Consider the following 14,646-nt stretch of genomic DNA (forward strand, 5'->3'; position numbering starts at 1 on the left):
TCGATGTTCGACTCCCGATAGAGTCACGAATTTTCTCTTCTCTACTCTGGGGTCCACACAACTTCCTATCTAATGGGTACCGAGGGCTCTTTCCCCGAGGGTAAATTGGCCAGGGCGTGAAGCTAACCACTCACCTGCAACTAGTGCTGAAGTCAAGAAAATGTGTATCTATACATCCACTCCCCCAGAAGACTCCATGGCCGAGTTCTTAATTAGTTAAGGACAGGGACAACGTTACCTTATTTTTATCATTATTTTCTTTCCTGGTATTTCCCGTCTCACAGGTTCCCGCAATTCCAAAGGTGTTGCTACTGTGGGTTGGAATGTGAAATTGTTCATTGGCCACTGTGGGAGGTGGACGCTTTGACACACATAGTATTCTTACGAGTAAGATACTTCCTCAAAGACGGCGAATGCTAGAAAAACAGACCAGTCCATTACAAATTTTCAATTTTTTTTATAATGGGAAAATTTAATTATATCTATTGCCTTTAGGGAATTTTCGAATGGACTGATGTTTTTCTATCTCAATGTTGGTATTCGTGGGCGGGCAGTAGCGTTAGTAGTTGTCTGTGCAATGGGAAAAATGGCGACGGTTGTGTTGTTATTTACGTTACGCAAAATCCTTAAGGGAAGAGAAACTGTCGTGACTATGAAACCAAAGAACCAGACGTCATGTTCCAATTTATGTTTCGGATTTTTTTAAAAAAGTCATGCTGTGTATCTGCCGGGATACTCGGAAACACGATCAAGTCTTAGAAGATAGTACATATTATTCAAACATACAAGCAACCGAATATGTAAGATTACGAATTGGCTTCGTAAAGAGATTAGTGCGAATGCTGTTACAAATGAAAATGCTTTGTGCAAAAACAAAAATAAAAAAAAAATCCATGCAAGAAAGAAATACCAATTATCTTTTACTGGAAGTGTATAAAAAGTAAGAGGTCTACATCAGTATTTTTAAATAACGAAGTATGTAACTAACAAAATGTAAGACGAGAAGAAATAAGAAAATATTGGCTCTGTATGTAACTTAATTTTATTCAGACGTAGATGCATATAATAACCATACCTTATATCCTTTACTACAGTGTCACCGTGTGTGTATCGTTCCCGCCTATTCCCCCCACCCCCCAATGTACGTTCATGTGATCGGTCCCTTATCGAAAGAAAGTAGAAGACAGTAGAAGGCGTAGAAGGTTAGTTTCTCCCGCGATGTTTTGCTGAATCTTCCGTAGAGCCTCATGTCGGTCTTGTCCATAATGTCTGCGGAAAATGGCAGTTGAGTGGTGAACGTGTTAATGTTCCGTTGTAGTTATTTTCAGTTTAATTTGTTCCATCATCATGAAACGACTGTTTATATCGTTTATGTCTCATTGGCCGCTCCGTGAGTTATCTCCGCTCCTGAATTTATAAGGAGGGATATCAAGGGCATCAAGAGTTATCAGTCTTGCTATGACCTTCAAGAAGTGTAATTAGTCGGGTGTTAGCATGACTGGCAAATTGAATTTATATTAGATTTCTTGTTACATTCACTACTTCACTAGTGTGTGCGGAGGTATTTTTATACCGTAATAAAAAGTCGTTATACATTAATACAAAGGTTTGTAGTCTGTAATAAAAATTTGTTCAAGAAAATGGGGGTTATAAAATTGGGTAAATTATGGAGAGTGTGTGTGCACGCGAGCTTGTGGTCCATGTGGGCACTTATGGGTGCATTCTTTTGAACATGTTATGTTGCAGTCAGCACATACACGTCTCCAAACTTTGGGTACATCCATCGGTACTAATCACATAAATTATTCTGACCTATCCAGAATCCTTAACCGATTGTGGAATTTGTATTTTATAGGGTTAATGAATCCCAGGGGAATAGAATAGTAGATCAGAGGCAAGTGCTGAAAATTTGGGAAAAGTATATTACAGAACTATATGATCGACCTAATTGGCCAGAAACCTTAGAAGTTGAACCGGAAGAAGAAGTAGATACAGACAGGAAAGGACCATATATTTTACAAAGTGAGGTGGAAAAGGCTATCAAGGACATGAGGAATGGAAAGGCTACAGGAGATGATGCACCTGGAGATGTGCTTAAGTTACTTGGAGAAAGTGGTTTGAAAACACTGACAAAACTAATAAACACCATATATGAAACTGGGGAGTGGCCCAAGGACTTTACAGAAGTGACAATGATTGCCTTAAAGAAAAAGAAAAAAGCTACAAAATGCAGTGACCATTGCACAATAAGCCTTATTGCACATACAGCAAAGATAACTAAAAGAAGAATCAAAAGGAAAATAGAGGATCAGTTTGGATTTAGAAGAGGAAAAGGAACCAGGGATGCAATTGGGATGATGAGAATTATAGCAGAATGAACTTTGGAGATAGATGAAGAACTGTGTGTTTGCTTCATAGACTGGCAGAAGGCATTTGACCGGGTAAACTGGACCAAATTAATGCAGAGCCTAAAAGAAACAGGTATCGATTGGCGTGAAAGAAGATTGATTAGCAAATTGTACATGGATCAGAAAGTTAGAGTATGACTAGACGGAGGGGAGACAGGAAGTGTGCAGATTGGAAAAGGAGTTCGACAAGGATGCTGTTTATCACCAGTTCTGTTCAACTTGTACAGCGAATGCCTTACCAAGGAAGCTCTGGATGGGCTCGGTGACTTCAAAGTAGGAGGGCAAATTATTCAAACTGTGAAATATGCAGATGACCTTGTGTTAATGGCTAAGGAAGAAACTGTGCTACAGGGCATGATTGATAGACTAATTGAAATTGGAAGGTGCTATGGCATGGAAATGAATGTGGAGAAAACAAAAGTAATGAAAATTTCGAGACAACCAACCCCAGTCACAATAAAGATAGACCAAAAACAACTGGAGAATGTGAAATGTTTTAAATATTTGGGTAGCTTGTTAACAGATGATGGAAGGTGTACTTGTGAAATTAAATCCAGGATTGCCATGGCAAAAGCTGCATTTAGCAAGAAGAAGAATCTTTTTACCAGCAAATTGGACTTAAATTTGAGGAAGAAACTAGTGAAATGCTACATTTGGAGCATAGCTCTGTATGGGGCTGAAACATGGACACTTAGGGCAGTAGATCAGAAACATCTGGAAAGTTTCGAAATGTGGTGTTGGAGAAGGATGGAGAAGATCGATTGGACTGATTATGTAAGAAAGGAAGAAGTGTTAATTAGAGTCAGTGAGCAGAGGAATATCCTACACGAAATAAGAAAACAGAAGGCTAATTGGATTGGTCATGTTTTACGCAGAAACTGCCTTATAAAAGAAGTTATCAAAGGAAAGATAGAATGGCGGATAGACGTGACAAGAAGATGAAGACGTAAGAAGATGCTGGATGACCTTGGGGACAGAAGAGGATACTGTCATTTGAAGGAGAAAGCTCTAGATCGCATTAAGTGGAGGAATTGTTTTGGAAGAGACTGTGGACCTGTCGTCTTGACAGATTACTGATGATGATGACTGAATGTGCATAATTCTAAAATTGCATGAAATAAATTTGGGAACTGTGTTCCAAAATGGAGTTAATCACCCTGCTCTTTGTTTTCTATGAGCTATGGGCCAAATTGTATGAAATGGTACTTTACCATTTGGGAGATGATAATGAAATGTATTTTACGCTAGAACACACACAGCGACATCGGTCGTACGATGTCCATATGGTTTATGTTGCAGCAAGTAATAGAATATAAAGTGTAGTCTTAGCTTTCATATGTGATGACATGTGACATCTACCGTACAACAGTCAGAGAGCAAAGAAATGTATTTGGTCGGTCTAATGTGAAAAGAAGGTCGTACGGCAAAAAAATCGTACAAACGATGTCACTGTGCGTGCTACAGCCCTTAGAGAGACAGACTGAAGGGTGTAGACTTTTGGACTGGATTGAACTGGCTGGCATGCTTGGTTGAACATTCATAGAAACATTCTAGTGTTCCACCCCAACCCCCCCAGGAGAAAATTTGTTGACTAGTTGACTGTGAACTGAGGATAAATTTATTAGCAGTGAGGTTGGCTCAAGCAGTAACACTAACAGCTTGTATTCAAGTTGGCTACTTTGAATCTTAGTGGGCCACTGACTCCCCTGACAGGTGTATCATCATTTTTTGCCCTTTTTGCAGGCACTCGTTGGATTAGGACCTTAAATTATGACTTTGTCACTTCCTTCATACTGAATCCATCCATTACCTTCTTCCATTCAGTCATCTTATAGCACATAGTGTTAGTCACTGGTGTTATTAAATAAGCTACAGGTAAATATATGATAAATGTATTGCAGCAGTACTTATGTTAATATGTGTAGAAAGGTACCAGATGGATTTGATTATAACAAATTAAACCTAACAGTTTTATTTTGAAATTTCTTATTATGGTACGTAGAGAAACTGGCCAGTTTCTGTAAAACTCTTGCAGTACCCACAAGTAAGCTGTTTCTTCGTAGTTGAACAGATTAGCTCAGTCTGCAATGTCTCTAATGCTTCAGAGACAATAGTGCCAGTCAGGCACTTCTCAGGGATAGGTTACAATATCATTGGCAGAAGAAGACTTCGCAACTATATGAAATCCATCAACTCGAGGATTTTCTCAGGTCATCTGTAAATAGTTCGACCAACAGCGTATCTTCACCACTGTGGAAAGTTCATTCAAGAAAATATTCAGTAAGCAGAAAGATATTCGTATTTGCAAGTTTTCCCATCTCAACAGTCAACAAAATAGAACCTCTTCTACCCCAGCCTCGGCATCTAGGAAATTCATCCTCAGTCTATCAATATATGTTTTAACAGACTCTGAGGAAGCAGTCCTTATGAAAGGTTTGAATTTTTCAGTAACGCGTCCACACTTGAACCTGGATATAGCATGTGCAGTGGAATCTGTTGTTTCCAAGCTTCCACAGACTAAGGGCATGGAATTCATGTGGAAGGTTAGGTCCATGCTAGAGAAGTCTTAAGTCTTCCAGGCCTAACATGACCACAGAGGAACTGAAAGCTGTGAAATCTTTGAGGCTTAACAAGGATATTAGGTTTCTTCGGGCAGACAAAGGCAACTTCACAGTGGTGTTGGACGAATCCAAATACAAGGATAAGTTAAACATGTTGCTGGTTTATGAATCCTTGCCCAAAGATCCTACAGCCAAGGTTGAGAGGAAAGTACAGAAACTCCTTTCTAAATACAAAACTACTCTTCCGACCGATCTAAAACACAAGTTGACTCCATACCACAGCAAACCTCCACATCTATATGGTCTTCCCAAGATTCACAAACCGGACATTCCTCTGAGGCCTGTAGTAAGTTCAATTGGCTCCCCTTGCTATGTACTGGCTGGCTTTCTCCATGGGATACTCAGTCCTTTTGCTGGTAAATCCAACTCCTTTGTTAGGAATTCGGGCCACTTCGTACAGTTATTGAAGACTGTTAACCTTTATTCTTGAGATACTCTCATTAGCTTTGACGTCGTCAGTCTCTTCACTAATGTACCAGTCGACGAAGTCCTACAAATCATTGAAATAAGCTCCACAACGTCACACTGGCTGAATGGTCTGTCCTGCAGGTCGAAGCAGGTATGACTCCATATCACAGCAGACCTCCACATCTATATGGTCTTCCCAAGATTCACAAACCGGACATTCCTCTGAGGCCTATAGTAAGTTCAGTTGGTTCCCCTTGCTATGCACTGGCTGGCTTTCTCCATGGGATACTCAGTCCTTTTGCTGGTAAATCCAACTCCTTCGTTAGGAATTCGGGCCACTTCGTACAGTTATTGAAGACTGTTAACCTTCATTCTTGAGATACTCTCGTTAGCTTTGACGTCAGTCTCTTCACTAATGTACCAGTCGACGAAGTCCTACAAATCATCGAAATAAGCTCCACAACGTCACACTGGCTGAACGGTCTGTCCTGCAGGTCGAAGCCATCGTAGAGCTGTTGGAAGTCTGCTTGAGAACTGCCTATTTTCAGGTTGATGACAAGTTCTTCCAACAGAGAGATGGCATGGCTATGGGAAATTCTCTCTCGCCAATCATTAGCAACATCTTCATGGAGCATTTTGAGAAACTGGCTCTTGACTCAGCTCGGTACAAACCATCGCTGTGGCTGCGATACGTGGATGACACATTCGTGGTCTGGCCTCATGGCCCTGAGAGATTACAGAATTTCTTTGACCACCTCAGTAGTTCAGGGCCTTCCATCTGCTTCACTATGGAAACTGAGTCAGACAATGCAATTTCCTTTCTGGATGTTCTGGTCATCAGGAAAGAGACGGCACTAGTCACACAAGTCTACAGGAAACCCACCCACACTATCTAACCATCCGCCATGTGTAAAATGAGGGTTGATTAAAAGTCTCCACGACAGAGCCTCCACCATATGCCAAGATCGACAAGATTTGGTCAAAGAAATTAATACCCTGAGACACGATCTTCAGTTGAACGGTTATCCCCAAGGTTTCATTGACTCGGTCATTAATTCCAAGGGCAGTAGTCGTCGAAAGAAAGAGGAAAAACCTCTGTGTTCTGTATATATTCCATATGTGAAGGGTGTTTCTGAAAAGTTTAAATGGATAGGGAATCGATACAACATTAGCACCATCTTCAGAACAAAACACATTCTTGGGAACTCTCTCATGAAAACCAGACCAAAAAGAGATCCGCAACAGATGGCACAGTGCGTCTGTAGCATTCCCTGTGAATGTGGCAGAAACTACATTGGCGAAACAGGCAGACCTCTGACCATGCGGCTCTGTGAACATAGGCATAACCTCAAAGGTCTTCTAGAAAAATCAAAATTAGCTCAACATGCCTATGAAGAGGGACATAGGATATGCTGGGATGAAGCTAGAATTTTGGATATTGAACGCCACAACAGGTATAGAAAATGCAAGGAAGTGGCCCATATGGCATGCTCGGTCAACCCAGTCAGCCAACCCAGTTTGGAGTTTTCTCCCATCTGGATCCCCATTATCAGCAATAAAGTCACCAATTCACACAGATCTATTTGACATGATATATGCTTTATTGATTTCGATTAGGTTCTATATTAGGTAGACGCGATTTACTCCATTGATGACGCTAGTAGTGGACACTTAGTTTTCACTAGTTCTCCTTTCGATTCCATGCTTTGGGGTTTATGGATTTGGTTATTAGTTTGGTTTCATGGCATAAATTTCTACAATATATATGGATAAATGCCGTCTTAAGTGCAACAAATTTTATTGTAGTTTTTACTTCTTTTCCTCCTCCACACTACATGTTTCGGCCCTAAATGGCCATCATCAGGTGTGTATCACTCACGTAGCTGTTACACTGCTTGTTAAAATTTAAAATTACCAGTCTTTCTAATTGTATAAAATCTTTGTTTATCTACACGCGTCGATTTGATTTTTAAATTAGCACTTTTTAAAACTTAATTCAAGTTAAAATGTCTATAAGATCTCTGTTCTTTCTTTTTCAAATTTTTTGTTAAAATTTTTTCAGGGTACATGCCCTATATCTATGGTGCTGCAGCGGCCACTTCTTGTTTTTATCGTTGTTCATGTGTTGTCTGTAATACACAAATATTCCTGTTACTACCTTATGTTATGTCATGTTATGTTATTCTTATATGTTTATACTGTTATTTGTACTTACTCAGTGTAGGCGCTCTCTGTGTGTGTCGCTGCTTATCTTTAATACGTTTGCTGTCTGGTGTACTGTGTGCTGTGTTTTATGTTCGTGAGTGTTGGAGGGGGAATGGGTAGTGGGGGGAGGGAGGTACCGTTAGCTTGTATAGATTTCGTATATAGTTTGAAATATGGGATTGTATGTTTCTATGTGTGTGTCATTCATTTGTAGGCCTTTCTTACTTATTTTATATATATGGTATTTCTCAAATGTATTCAAATGTTTACCCTTTTTTCCCGTTGTTACAACTTCCATTACGTCTGTTATTGTTCCGTATGAATGTCCCGTATTTAGTATGTGATTTGAGTACCCATATATATCCATATCCATATATCCATATCCATATATATATCCATATATATTGTGTGAGTGTAACAGGATGCTGAAATATAATATTATAAATTTCTACCTCCCTAACTATCCTGTTTCCACACGTGTTCATGCTTGGAACAATTTTTACTGTATTTTTTTCATGTTAGCTCTCATGGACTTAGCCTGGTCTCAGGTGTATAGCCTTAGTGTGTTGTGACATAGGTTGTCCAGTAACTGTAATGTAAAAAAAAAAAAGGAAAACAAAAAGAAAGAAATCCGGTCATGACCCTCAGCTGGGGCTGGACACCAAGACAGGCAGACTGATGGACCATCAGTCACAATGTGACTTAGACATCAGATGTCCAGTGATTGAGGCTATCTCTTTCTAAGGAACCCAACAGAGTAGGTGTCTCCCCTCGTCTGAGGATAGAAACAGCTCCAGTTTCCAAAACGTTTTTTTCTTAGTTATTTAGCATCTGGAGGATGGACAAAGTCCGAAAACCCAATATCTCTGTATGTTATACACCATCATCAGAACACTGTAGTATCTAATAGATTTTTCGGTGGAGTGAGATATTTTCTGGTTGTCCTCAATCCACCCAAATGAATGCAGGGATAGGAACTCAAAATTGGTCATTGTCAGTTCCATCCTTAAAAAACCTTTCCTGTTCACTGCTTATAATCATCACCTCAGCTCATTTGGCAAGAGCTTGTTGATACAGCATTGTGAAAAAGCTTACTGCCAGCATTTATATCTTTTGATACATAAAATTCTGGTAATAACTGTTTAGAACCCTTTATCAGTCAAGAAATGTTCTGGAAGAACAGACATTTTATAATTGTTTTTCAGACCATTAATTACTTGCTGGCTTTGTAAGGGAAAACTGAAAAACTGCAACTGGTATTAAAGAGTGCTTTCATTCTTGAAAATGTTATATGACAATCAAACGTGTTATCAAGCATAAGTCAGTTAGCAACTCTGCAACATTTTACAGGAATAATGCTGTCTGCTGCTTCTGCTTATTTCTTGATTTTTTTACACCATGAAGACGGAAGCCCCTCGTTGGTGTCTCCACCTTATCGTGGTGAGGGGGTTTGAGTATGCCAAGGACCCTGAGAGCTATGCCGGCGGTAGCGTAGCTACTGGCAGGGCCTCCCTTGCTGGACAGGTCAAAGGGTAGGCATCAGACGAAGAGAGACACCAAAAACTGATGTCGGAAGCAGCGTCATCAGCAGCGACTTGAAGCACAGAGCAAATGATGCTCGAGATGGTTCAAGTTCGTATAGCAACAGGCGTGACCAGAGTGGTTTGAATGGCTGTTGTACTGCGATGTGGAAAGCAAATGGAAAAACTACCACATTATGACTTTTCCTGGATAGTCTCTTTCCAAAAACAGAAGATCGCATTAAGTGGAGAAACTGTTTTGGAACAGGCTGTGGACCTGTCGTCTGACAGATTACTGATGGATGGATGGATGTATATGTATGGACACACATGGCTGTCCTCACATGTCACTGTAGATTCTAGGTACTATCTTTTTTTTTTCCTTGTCACTACAGCCCCAGTGGGCCTAGGCCTACCTCCAAGAACTTCTCCATTCACTTCGGTTTTTCTAGATCTTACACATACGGTAGGACTCCTTGGGCGGGTGATCAGCTTGTTGCAAGGCCTCACCTGTACACAAACACAGAAAAACCCGCACGCACAAAGTAAACATCCATGCCCTGAGTGGGATTCGAACCCACGATCCTGGTTTCCAAGCGAGCGAAGACAGTACATGCCTTAGACCGCTTGGCTTCCGTGGCCAGCAGTTACTATCTTAGTGACTAGAATGTCAGCTAACTACATAACAGTCCATAATACATGGTCACAACATCTTGTTTGGTACACATGTACTTTCCTTTCAGTTGAGGTCTTACACTCATTTGTAAACCACTGTAATCCACTTAAGTATTCACTGAGGGAATTATAGGTTTTATTTATGGTCACAAGTTCAAAAACAAACCAGTCTAACTTACTTGATGTAGCTGGTTACCATCTTATGAGTCTGAACATTCATCACTGTAGTTACTATAGGATTCTCACGATGGTGTATAACACACAGAGATATTGGGTTTTTGGACTTTATCCATCGTCCTGGTTTTAAGATAACTAAGAAAAACACAACGTTTCGGAAACTGGATCTGTTTCTGTCCTCAGGTGAGGGAAAACACCTATTCTGTTGGGTCCCTTAGAAAGACTCCAGTGATTGAGGCTCTTTCTAAGGGACCCACCTGAGGACGGAAACAGATCCAGTTTCCAAAACATGTTTTTCTTAGTTATCTTAAAACCAGGACGATGGATAAAGTCCGAAAACCCAATTCATCACTGTCATCAGAGAAGCTCACCAACAATCCCAAACCTGAATCCTCTCAGTTTCACATGTGCACAGACCATTTCTGTAGTAAGCTTCTGAACTAAACTAACATCATGCAGCCGAGCCCTTCTTGAGAATCTGGCAGTTGTGCAGCTTCTCAAGAACTTCCCAGCATTTTATGGAACCCAAAGGTTCATTACCATGTTCACAAGAGCCCTCCACTGGTCCCCATCCTGAGCCAGATCAGTCCAGTCCATACCACCCCATACTATCTCTTAAGATCAATTTTAATATTATTCACCCACCTACATCCATTTTAATATTGTCCTCCCACAGACTATTTCTGTAATATCCATTTTAATATTGTCCTCCCATTTTCACTTAGGTCACCATAGTAGTTTCTTCCACTGAGGTTGTGTGCTACATGCCCTGCTCATCTTTTCATTCTGGATTTAATTGTCTTAATGCCCAACAGAGTTAAAATTATGAAGGTCATTATTTTTTATGTGAGCTGCAGTAGCTCAGTTGGTATATCAGCTAGGCTGGATGACCAAAGAATTGGCATTTGTTTGTGGCAGAAGCAAAGAGATTATTGTTTCTTCACAGCATCCAGGGTGGTTCTGGGAGTCATTCAGCCTACTGTCCATTGGGCACTGGACATTCTCTTCCTGGAGCTAAAGTGTCCAGGGTTATGAAGCTCACTACTCATTTATTGCCAAGGTTAAGAGTGTATAGAGCTATACCTTCATTTCCCCATGTTTCCTCTACAGTGGCAACTTTACTTTTCCTGTCATTTTGCAACTTCTTTTGTTTATGTTGCTTCATCTTGGTAGTGTATTGTTATGAGCACTTAGGTTGGTTTAATGTACAGTGAACTGATTAGGTTAAGAATTGTAACCAGATGGATGGCTTTTATTTGTTCGTTGATGTAGTGGCTGTTTGTTTTCATAAGTCCAGAAAGTAAATGAGAAAACAGAAATTGAGCATCCAATAATTGTGTGTCATACCTGTGGAATGCCTTAATTTTAAAACTTTGGTTCTTTGTATACACAGAAATATTGTCCAGCTGCCATTCAACATGGTGAAAACAAAGAAATTCATACTTGTAAAACACTTTGTTGGTGAACCAAAGGAAAATGATTTTCAACTTGTTGAAGAAGATCTGCCAGCCTTGAGAGACAGAGGTAACTTTTCATCTGAATGTGTTGTAATTTTCTTAGTAAGTGGAATGTTATAAGTGTACAGGTACTTCTTGTTATATTTATATATATACTTACTTACTCATGTAGCTGAGTCCTTCTGAAGGAGCCGCCAATTCTGCAGCTACTCAAGAATTTCCCAGCATTTTATGGAACCCGAAGGTTCATTACTGTCTTCACAAGAGGCCTCTACTGGTCCATATCCTGAGCCAGATCAATCCAATCCATCCCATCCCATTCAATCTCTCTAAGATCCATTTTAATATTGTGCACCCACCTATGCCTTGGTCTTTCCAGTGATTTCTTTCCTTCTGACTTTTCCCACCAATATCCTATATGCATTCCTTGTCTCCCCCATTCATGCTACATGCCCTGCCCACCTCATCCTCCTTGACTTGATCATTCTAATTATAATTGGAGAAGAGTATAAGTTATGAAGCTCCTCACTGTTCGGTTTTCTTCAACCTCCCGTCACTTCATCTCTCTTAGGTCCAAATGTTCTCTTCAACACCCTGCTCTCAAACACCTTCAGTCTATGTTCCTCCCTTAATGTAAGAGACTAAGTTTCACACCTATACAGAACCACAGGCAGAATTATAGATTTGTATATTCTAATTTGTATGTTTTTGGAGAGCAGATGAAAAGACAAAAGGTTCTGGACTGAATGGTAATAAGCATTACCTGAGTTCAGTCTCCTCTTAATTTCCTGCTGAATCAGGTTTCAATCTGTTATCGCTGTTCCCAAATACCTGAACTGTGCCACATTTCCAAAACATCTGTTTCCTATCTTTGCATCATGCTTTTGCCTTGCATTTTGGTAACGAGACAGCAACATATACTTAGTTTTCTCTGTGTTTACTTCTAGACCAACCTCTTTACTTGCGTCAGTTAAAGTTTCTGTGTTTTTCTTTATGGTATCTACATTATCACCCTGTAGATTCACATCATCTACATAGACCAACAGCTGATGTGTCCCATTTAATTTCAGTCCCACCTGGTTTTCCTGGACCTTCCTAATGGCATATTCTAAAGCAAAGTTGAAAAGGAGTGGCGCTAAAGCATCTCCTTATTTTAGACCATTCTGGATAGGAAATTTATCAGACAAATGTTTACCTACACGGACTTTACTATACGTTTTGTTTAAGCACATTTTAATCAACGTAACTAGTTTCATGGGTATCCCAAGAATATGATACCATTTTAATGTGTTCAGTTGATTTGAATTAATAACACTCACTTGAACATAAATTGCTTGCTGGCTGATCAAGAGAGGAAGAGAGAAGGAGAGTAGAGTATTGTGTGATTGCCAGAGGAGGACTTAGAGGAGAGAGAGAGGAAAATTATGTTCAGTTTATGCAGTTTCAACTTCTGCAGCTATTTTCGTTTTCGAACAAAAGTGTTGTATAAATTGAGGATTGCTTGTACTGGCATTTTCTTAATATTCCATTGTTTAAGATTTACCCTCCTTAATTTTATAGTTTTTATGTTCCAAGCCCAATTATTAAGATATTAAATTTGTTGACACTTTACGTCTTACGCTTTCACATTTAAAGGAACATAACGTTTGTCCTCCCCTCCCCACTCTTCCTTGTGTATCATCTGACTGAAGTTCATGAAACTTGACATGAATGCCATGTTTCATATGTAATCATTTCCTAAAGTCAGCAATACCAATGGAGGAATATGCTGAAGCATCAGGATATCCTGAGGATGGAGACATCCTGTTCTTCTGAAACATTTGTACCCACCTAGTAGATTATGTTGTGTCATAACCCACAAGACCACATCGTGATTCTTCACCAGCATGGAAACCTCAAATCGAATGGTAGTAGCACTGTACTTGTCTGCATCATCATACACTTTCCACATGTAGACATAACAGCATGCAGTACTGTTTCCAGATCTCTTACTGGCAATTTTAACACCTCATTGGCCACTGTTAGCATTTAACTTCTTTGTTATTGACTTTGGTGGCAACTTTTGGTTTTTTACTGCCGTAACCAAATGAAATGGCTGATTTGTTTCATAGACATTACCGTGTCACACATTTCTGTTACTTATGTTAGCTTACAAAGTGCAGACATAACATATAACATATACTTCTGATGTCATTGAAAGTGTTCACAATTATTTGTTTTTTTTTGTCTTTAAAGAAAACATACACTGACACAGAATCCAAGGCACTAACAGTTCTATTGATACAATGAAGCTGTTATTGATTTCACTGATCTTGTTCTTGTGTCTTATGAATTGGTATTGGAAAGTCAGGTGTTGAAGTAATAGACATAGTCTCCTCTGAATGAGATAAAGATGAGAACATTCATACACATCTTATGACTAAACTTCATGGTTATTAATTTTCCTTATAAATGTTTTGTTTTATTTCTTCATTCTTATGAAAGAACCTGCTTACCACAGCATAATTCACAATGCCATGGCTTCTCCTCCTCATTCTAGTGTTTAATTTATAAAATTTCTTGATAGTCTGTGTAACTGTTATGATTGTATACACATGGATTTTAACTGTCTTGGCCATTTTTATATATTGTAACGTGTTTTGCGTTACTGATCCCACTTCTGACACCAATGTAACGTGTTTGCCTTACTGAAGACGCCGTAGAGATGGTTAATTGGTTTATTTAACAATCTACAAATAACGGCTACAATTAATTATCACACAGTTGCGGGGTTTCACACTTTATAACCCTAAGCGCAGTAATCTGTTAACACTGTTGCGGGGTTTCACGACTTATAACCCTATGCGCAAATCAGTTCACTCTGTCTTCAGTAGTAACACGTTGACAGTAGGGGAGCTTTGTATCACTGTATCACGCGCTCCCAATTACACAATCGCACACACGTCCGGATCTTCTTACCGCGACGGCTGCTATACTCCAACTGTAGTCGGCTGGCTGTTACTTTATAACTCGGAATGTCTTCGGCGGTAGCCACGCTGGAACTCGAACTGAACTGATCGATACGCACTGTGCATCCACTTATATAGCTGCAGTGCTTGCCTGTGGCGTAATGAGTGCCACGTCACAGTAGGACGTTGATTACGGTTACGTTAGCGTTGCGCGTTACGTCACCGCG

At 39.8% G+C, this 14,646-nt stretch overlaps 1 protein-coding gene across 4 annotated transcripts in view; it reads left to right on the plus strand.

Moving 5' to 3' along the window:
• Positions 1 to 562: 562 nt before the first annotated feature.
• Positions 563 to 14,646, plus strand: part of LOC111868255 (prostaglandin reductase 1) — a 46,943-nt gene continuing 32,859 nt past the window's right edge. For 2 of the 4 annotated variants that reach the window (XM_023858732.2, XM_023858733.2), the window contains exons 1-2: positions 563 to 940; positions 11,408 to 11,538. In XM_023858732.2, the coding sequence (XP_023714500.1) occupies positions 714 to 940; positions 11,408 to 11,538 (358 nt within the window). In that variant the 5' untranslated portion in view covers positions 563 to 713. The other 2 variants (XM_023858736.1, XM_023858735.1) reach the window with 2 other exon arrangements.

This window comes from Cryptotermes secundus, unplaced genomic scaffold (genome assembly GCF_002891405.2).
Source record: "Cryptotermes secundus unplaced genomic scaffold, Csec_1.0 scaffold668, whole genome shotgun sequence".
Classification (NCBI taxonomy): Eukaryota; Metazoa; Arthropoda; class Insecta; order Blattodea; family Kalotermitidae; genus Cryptotermes; species Cryptotermes secundus.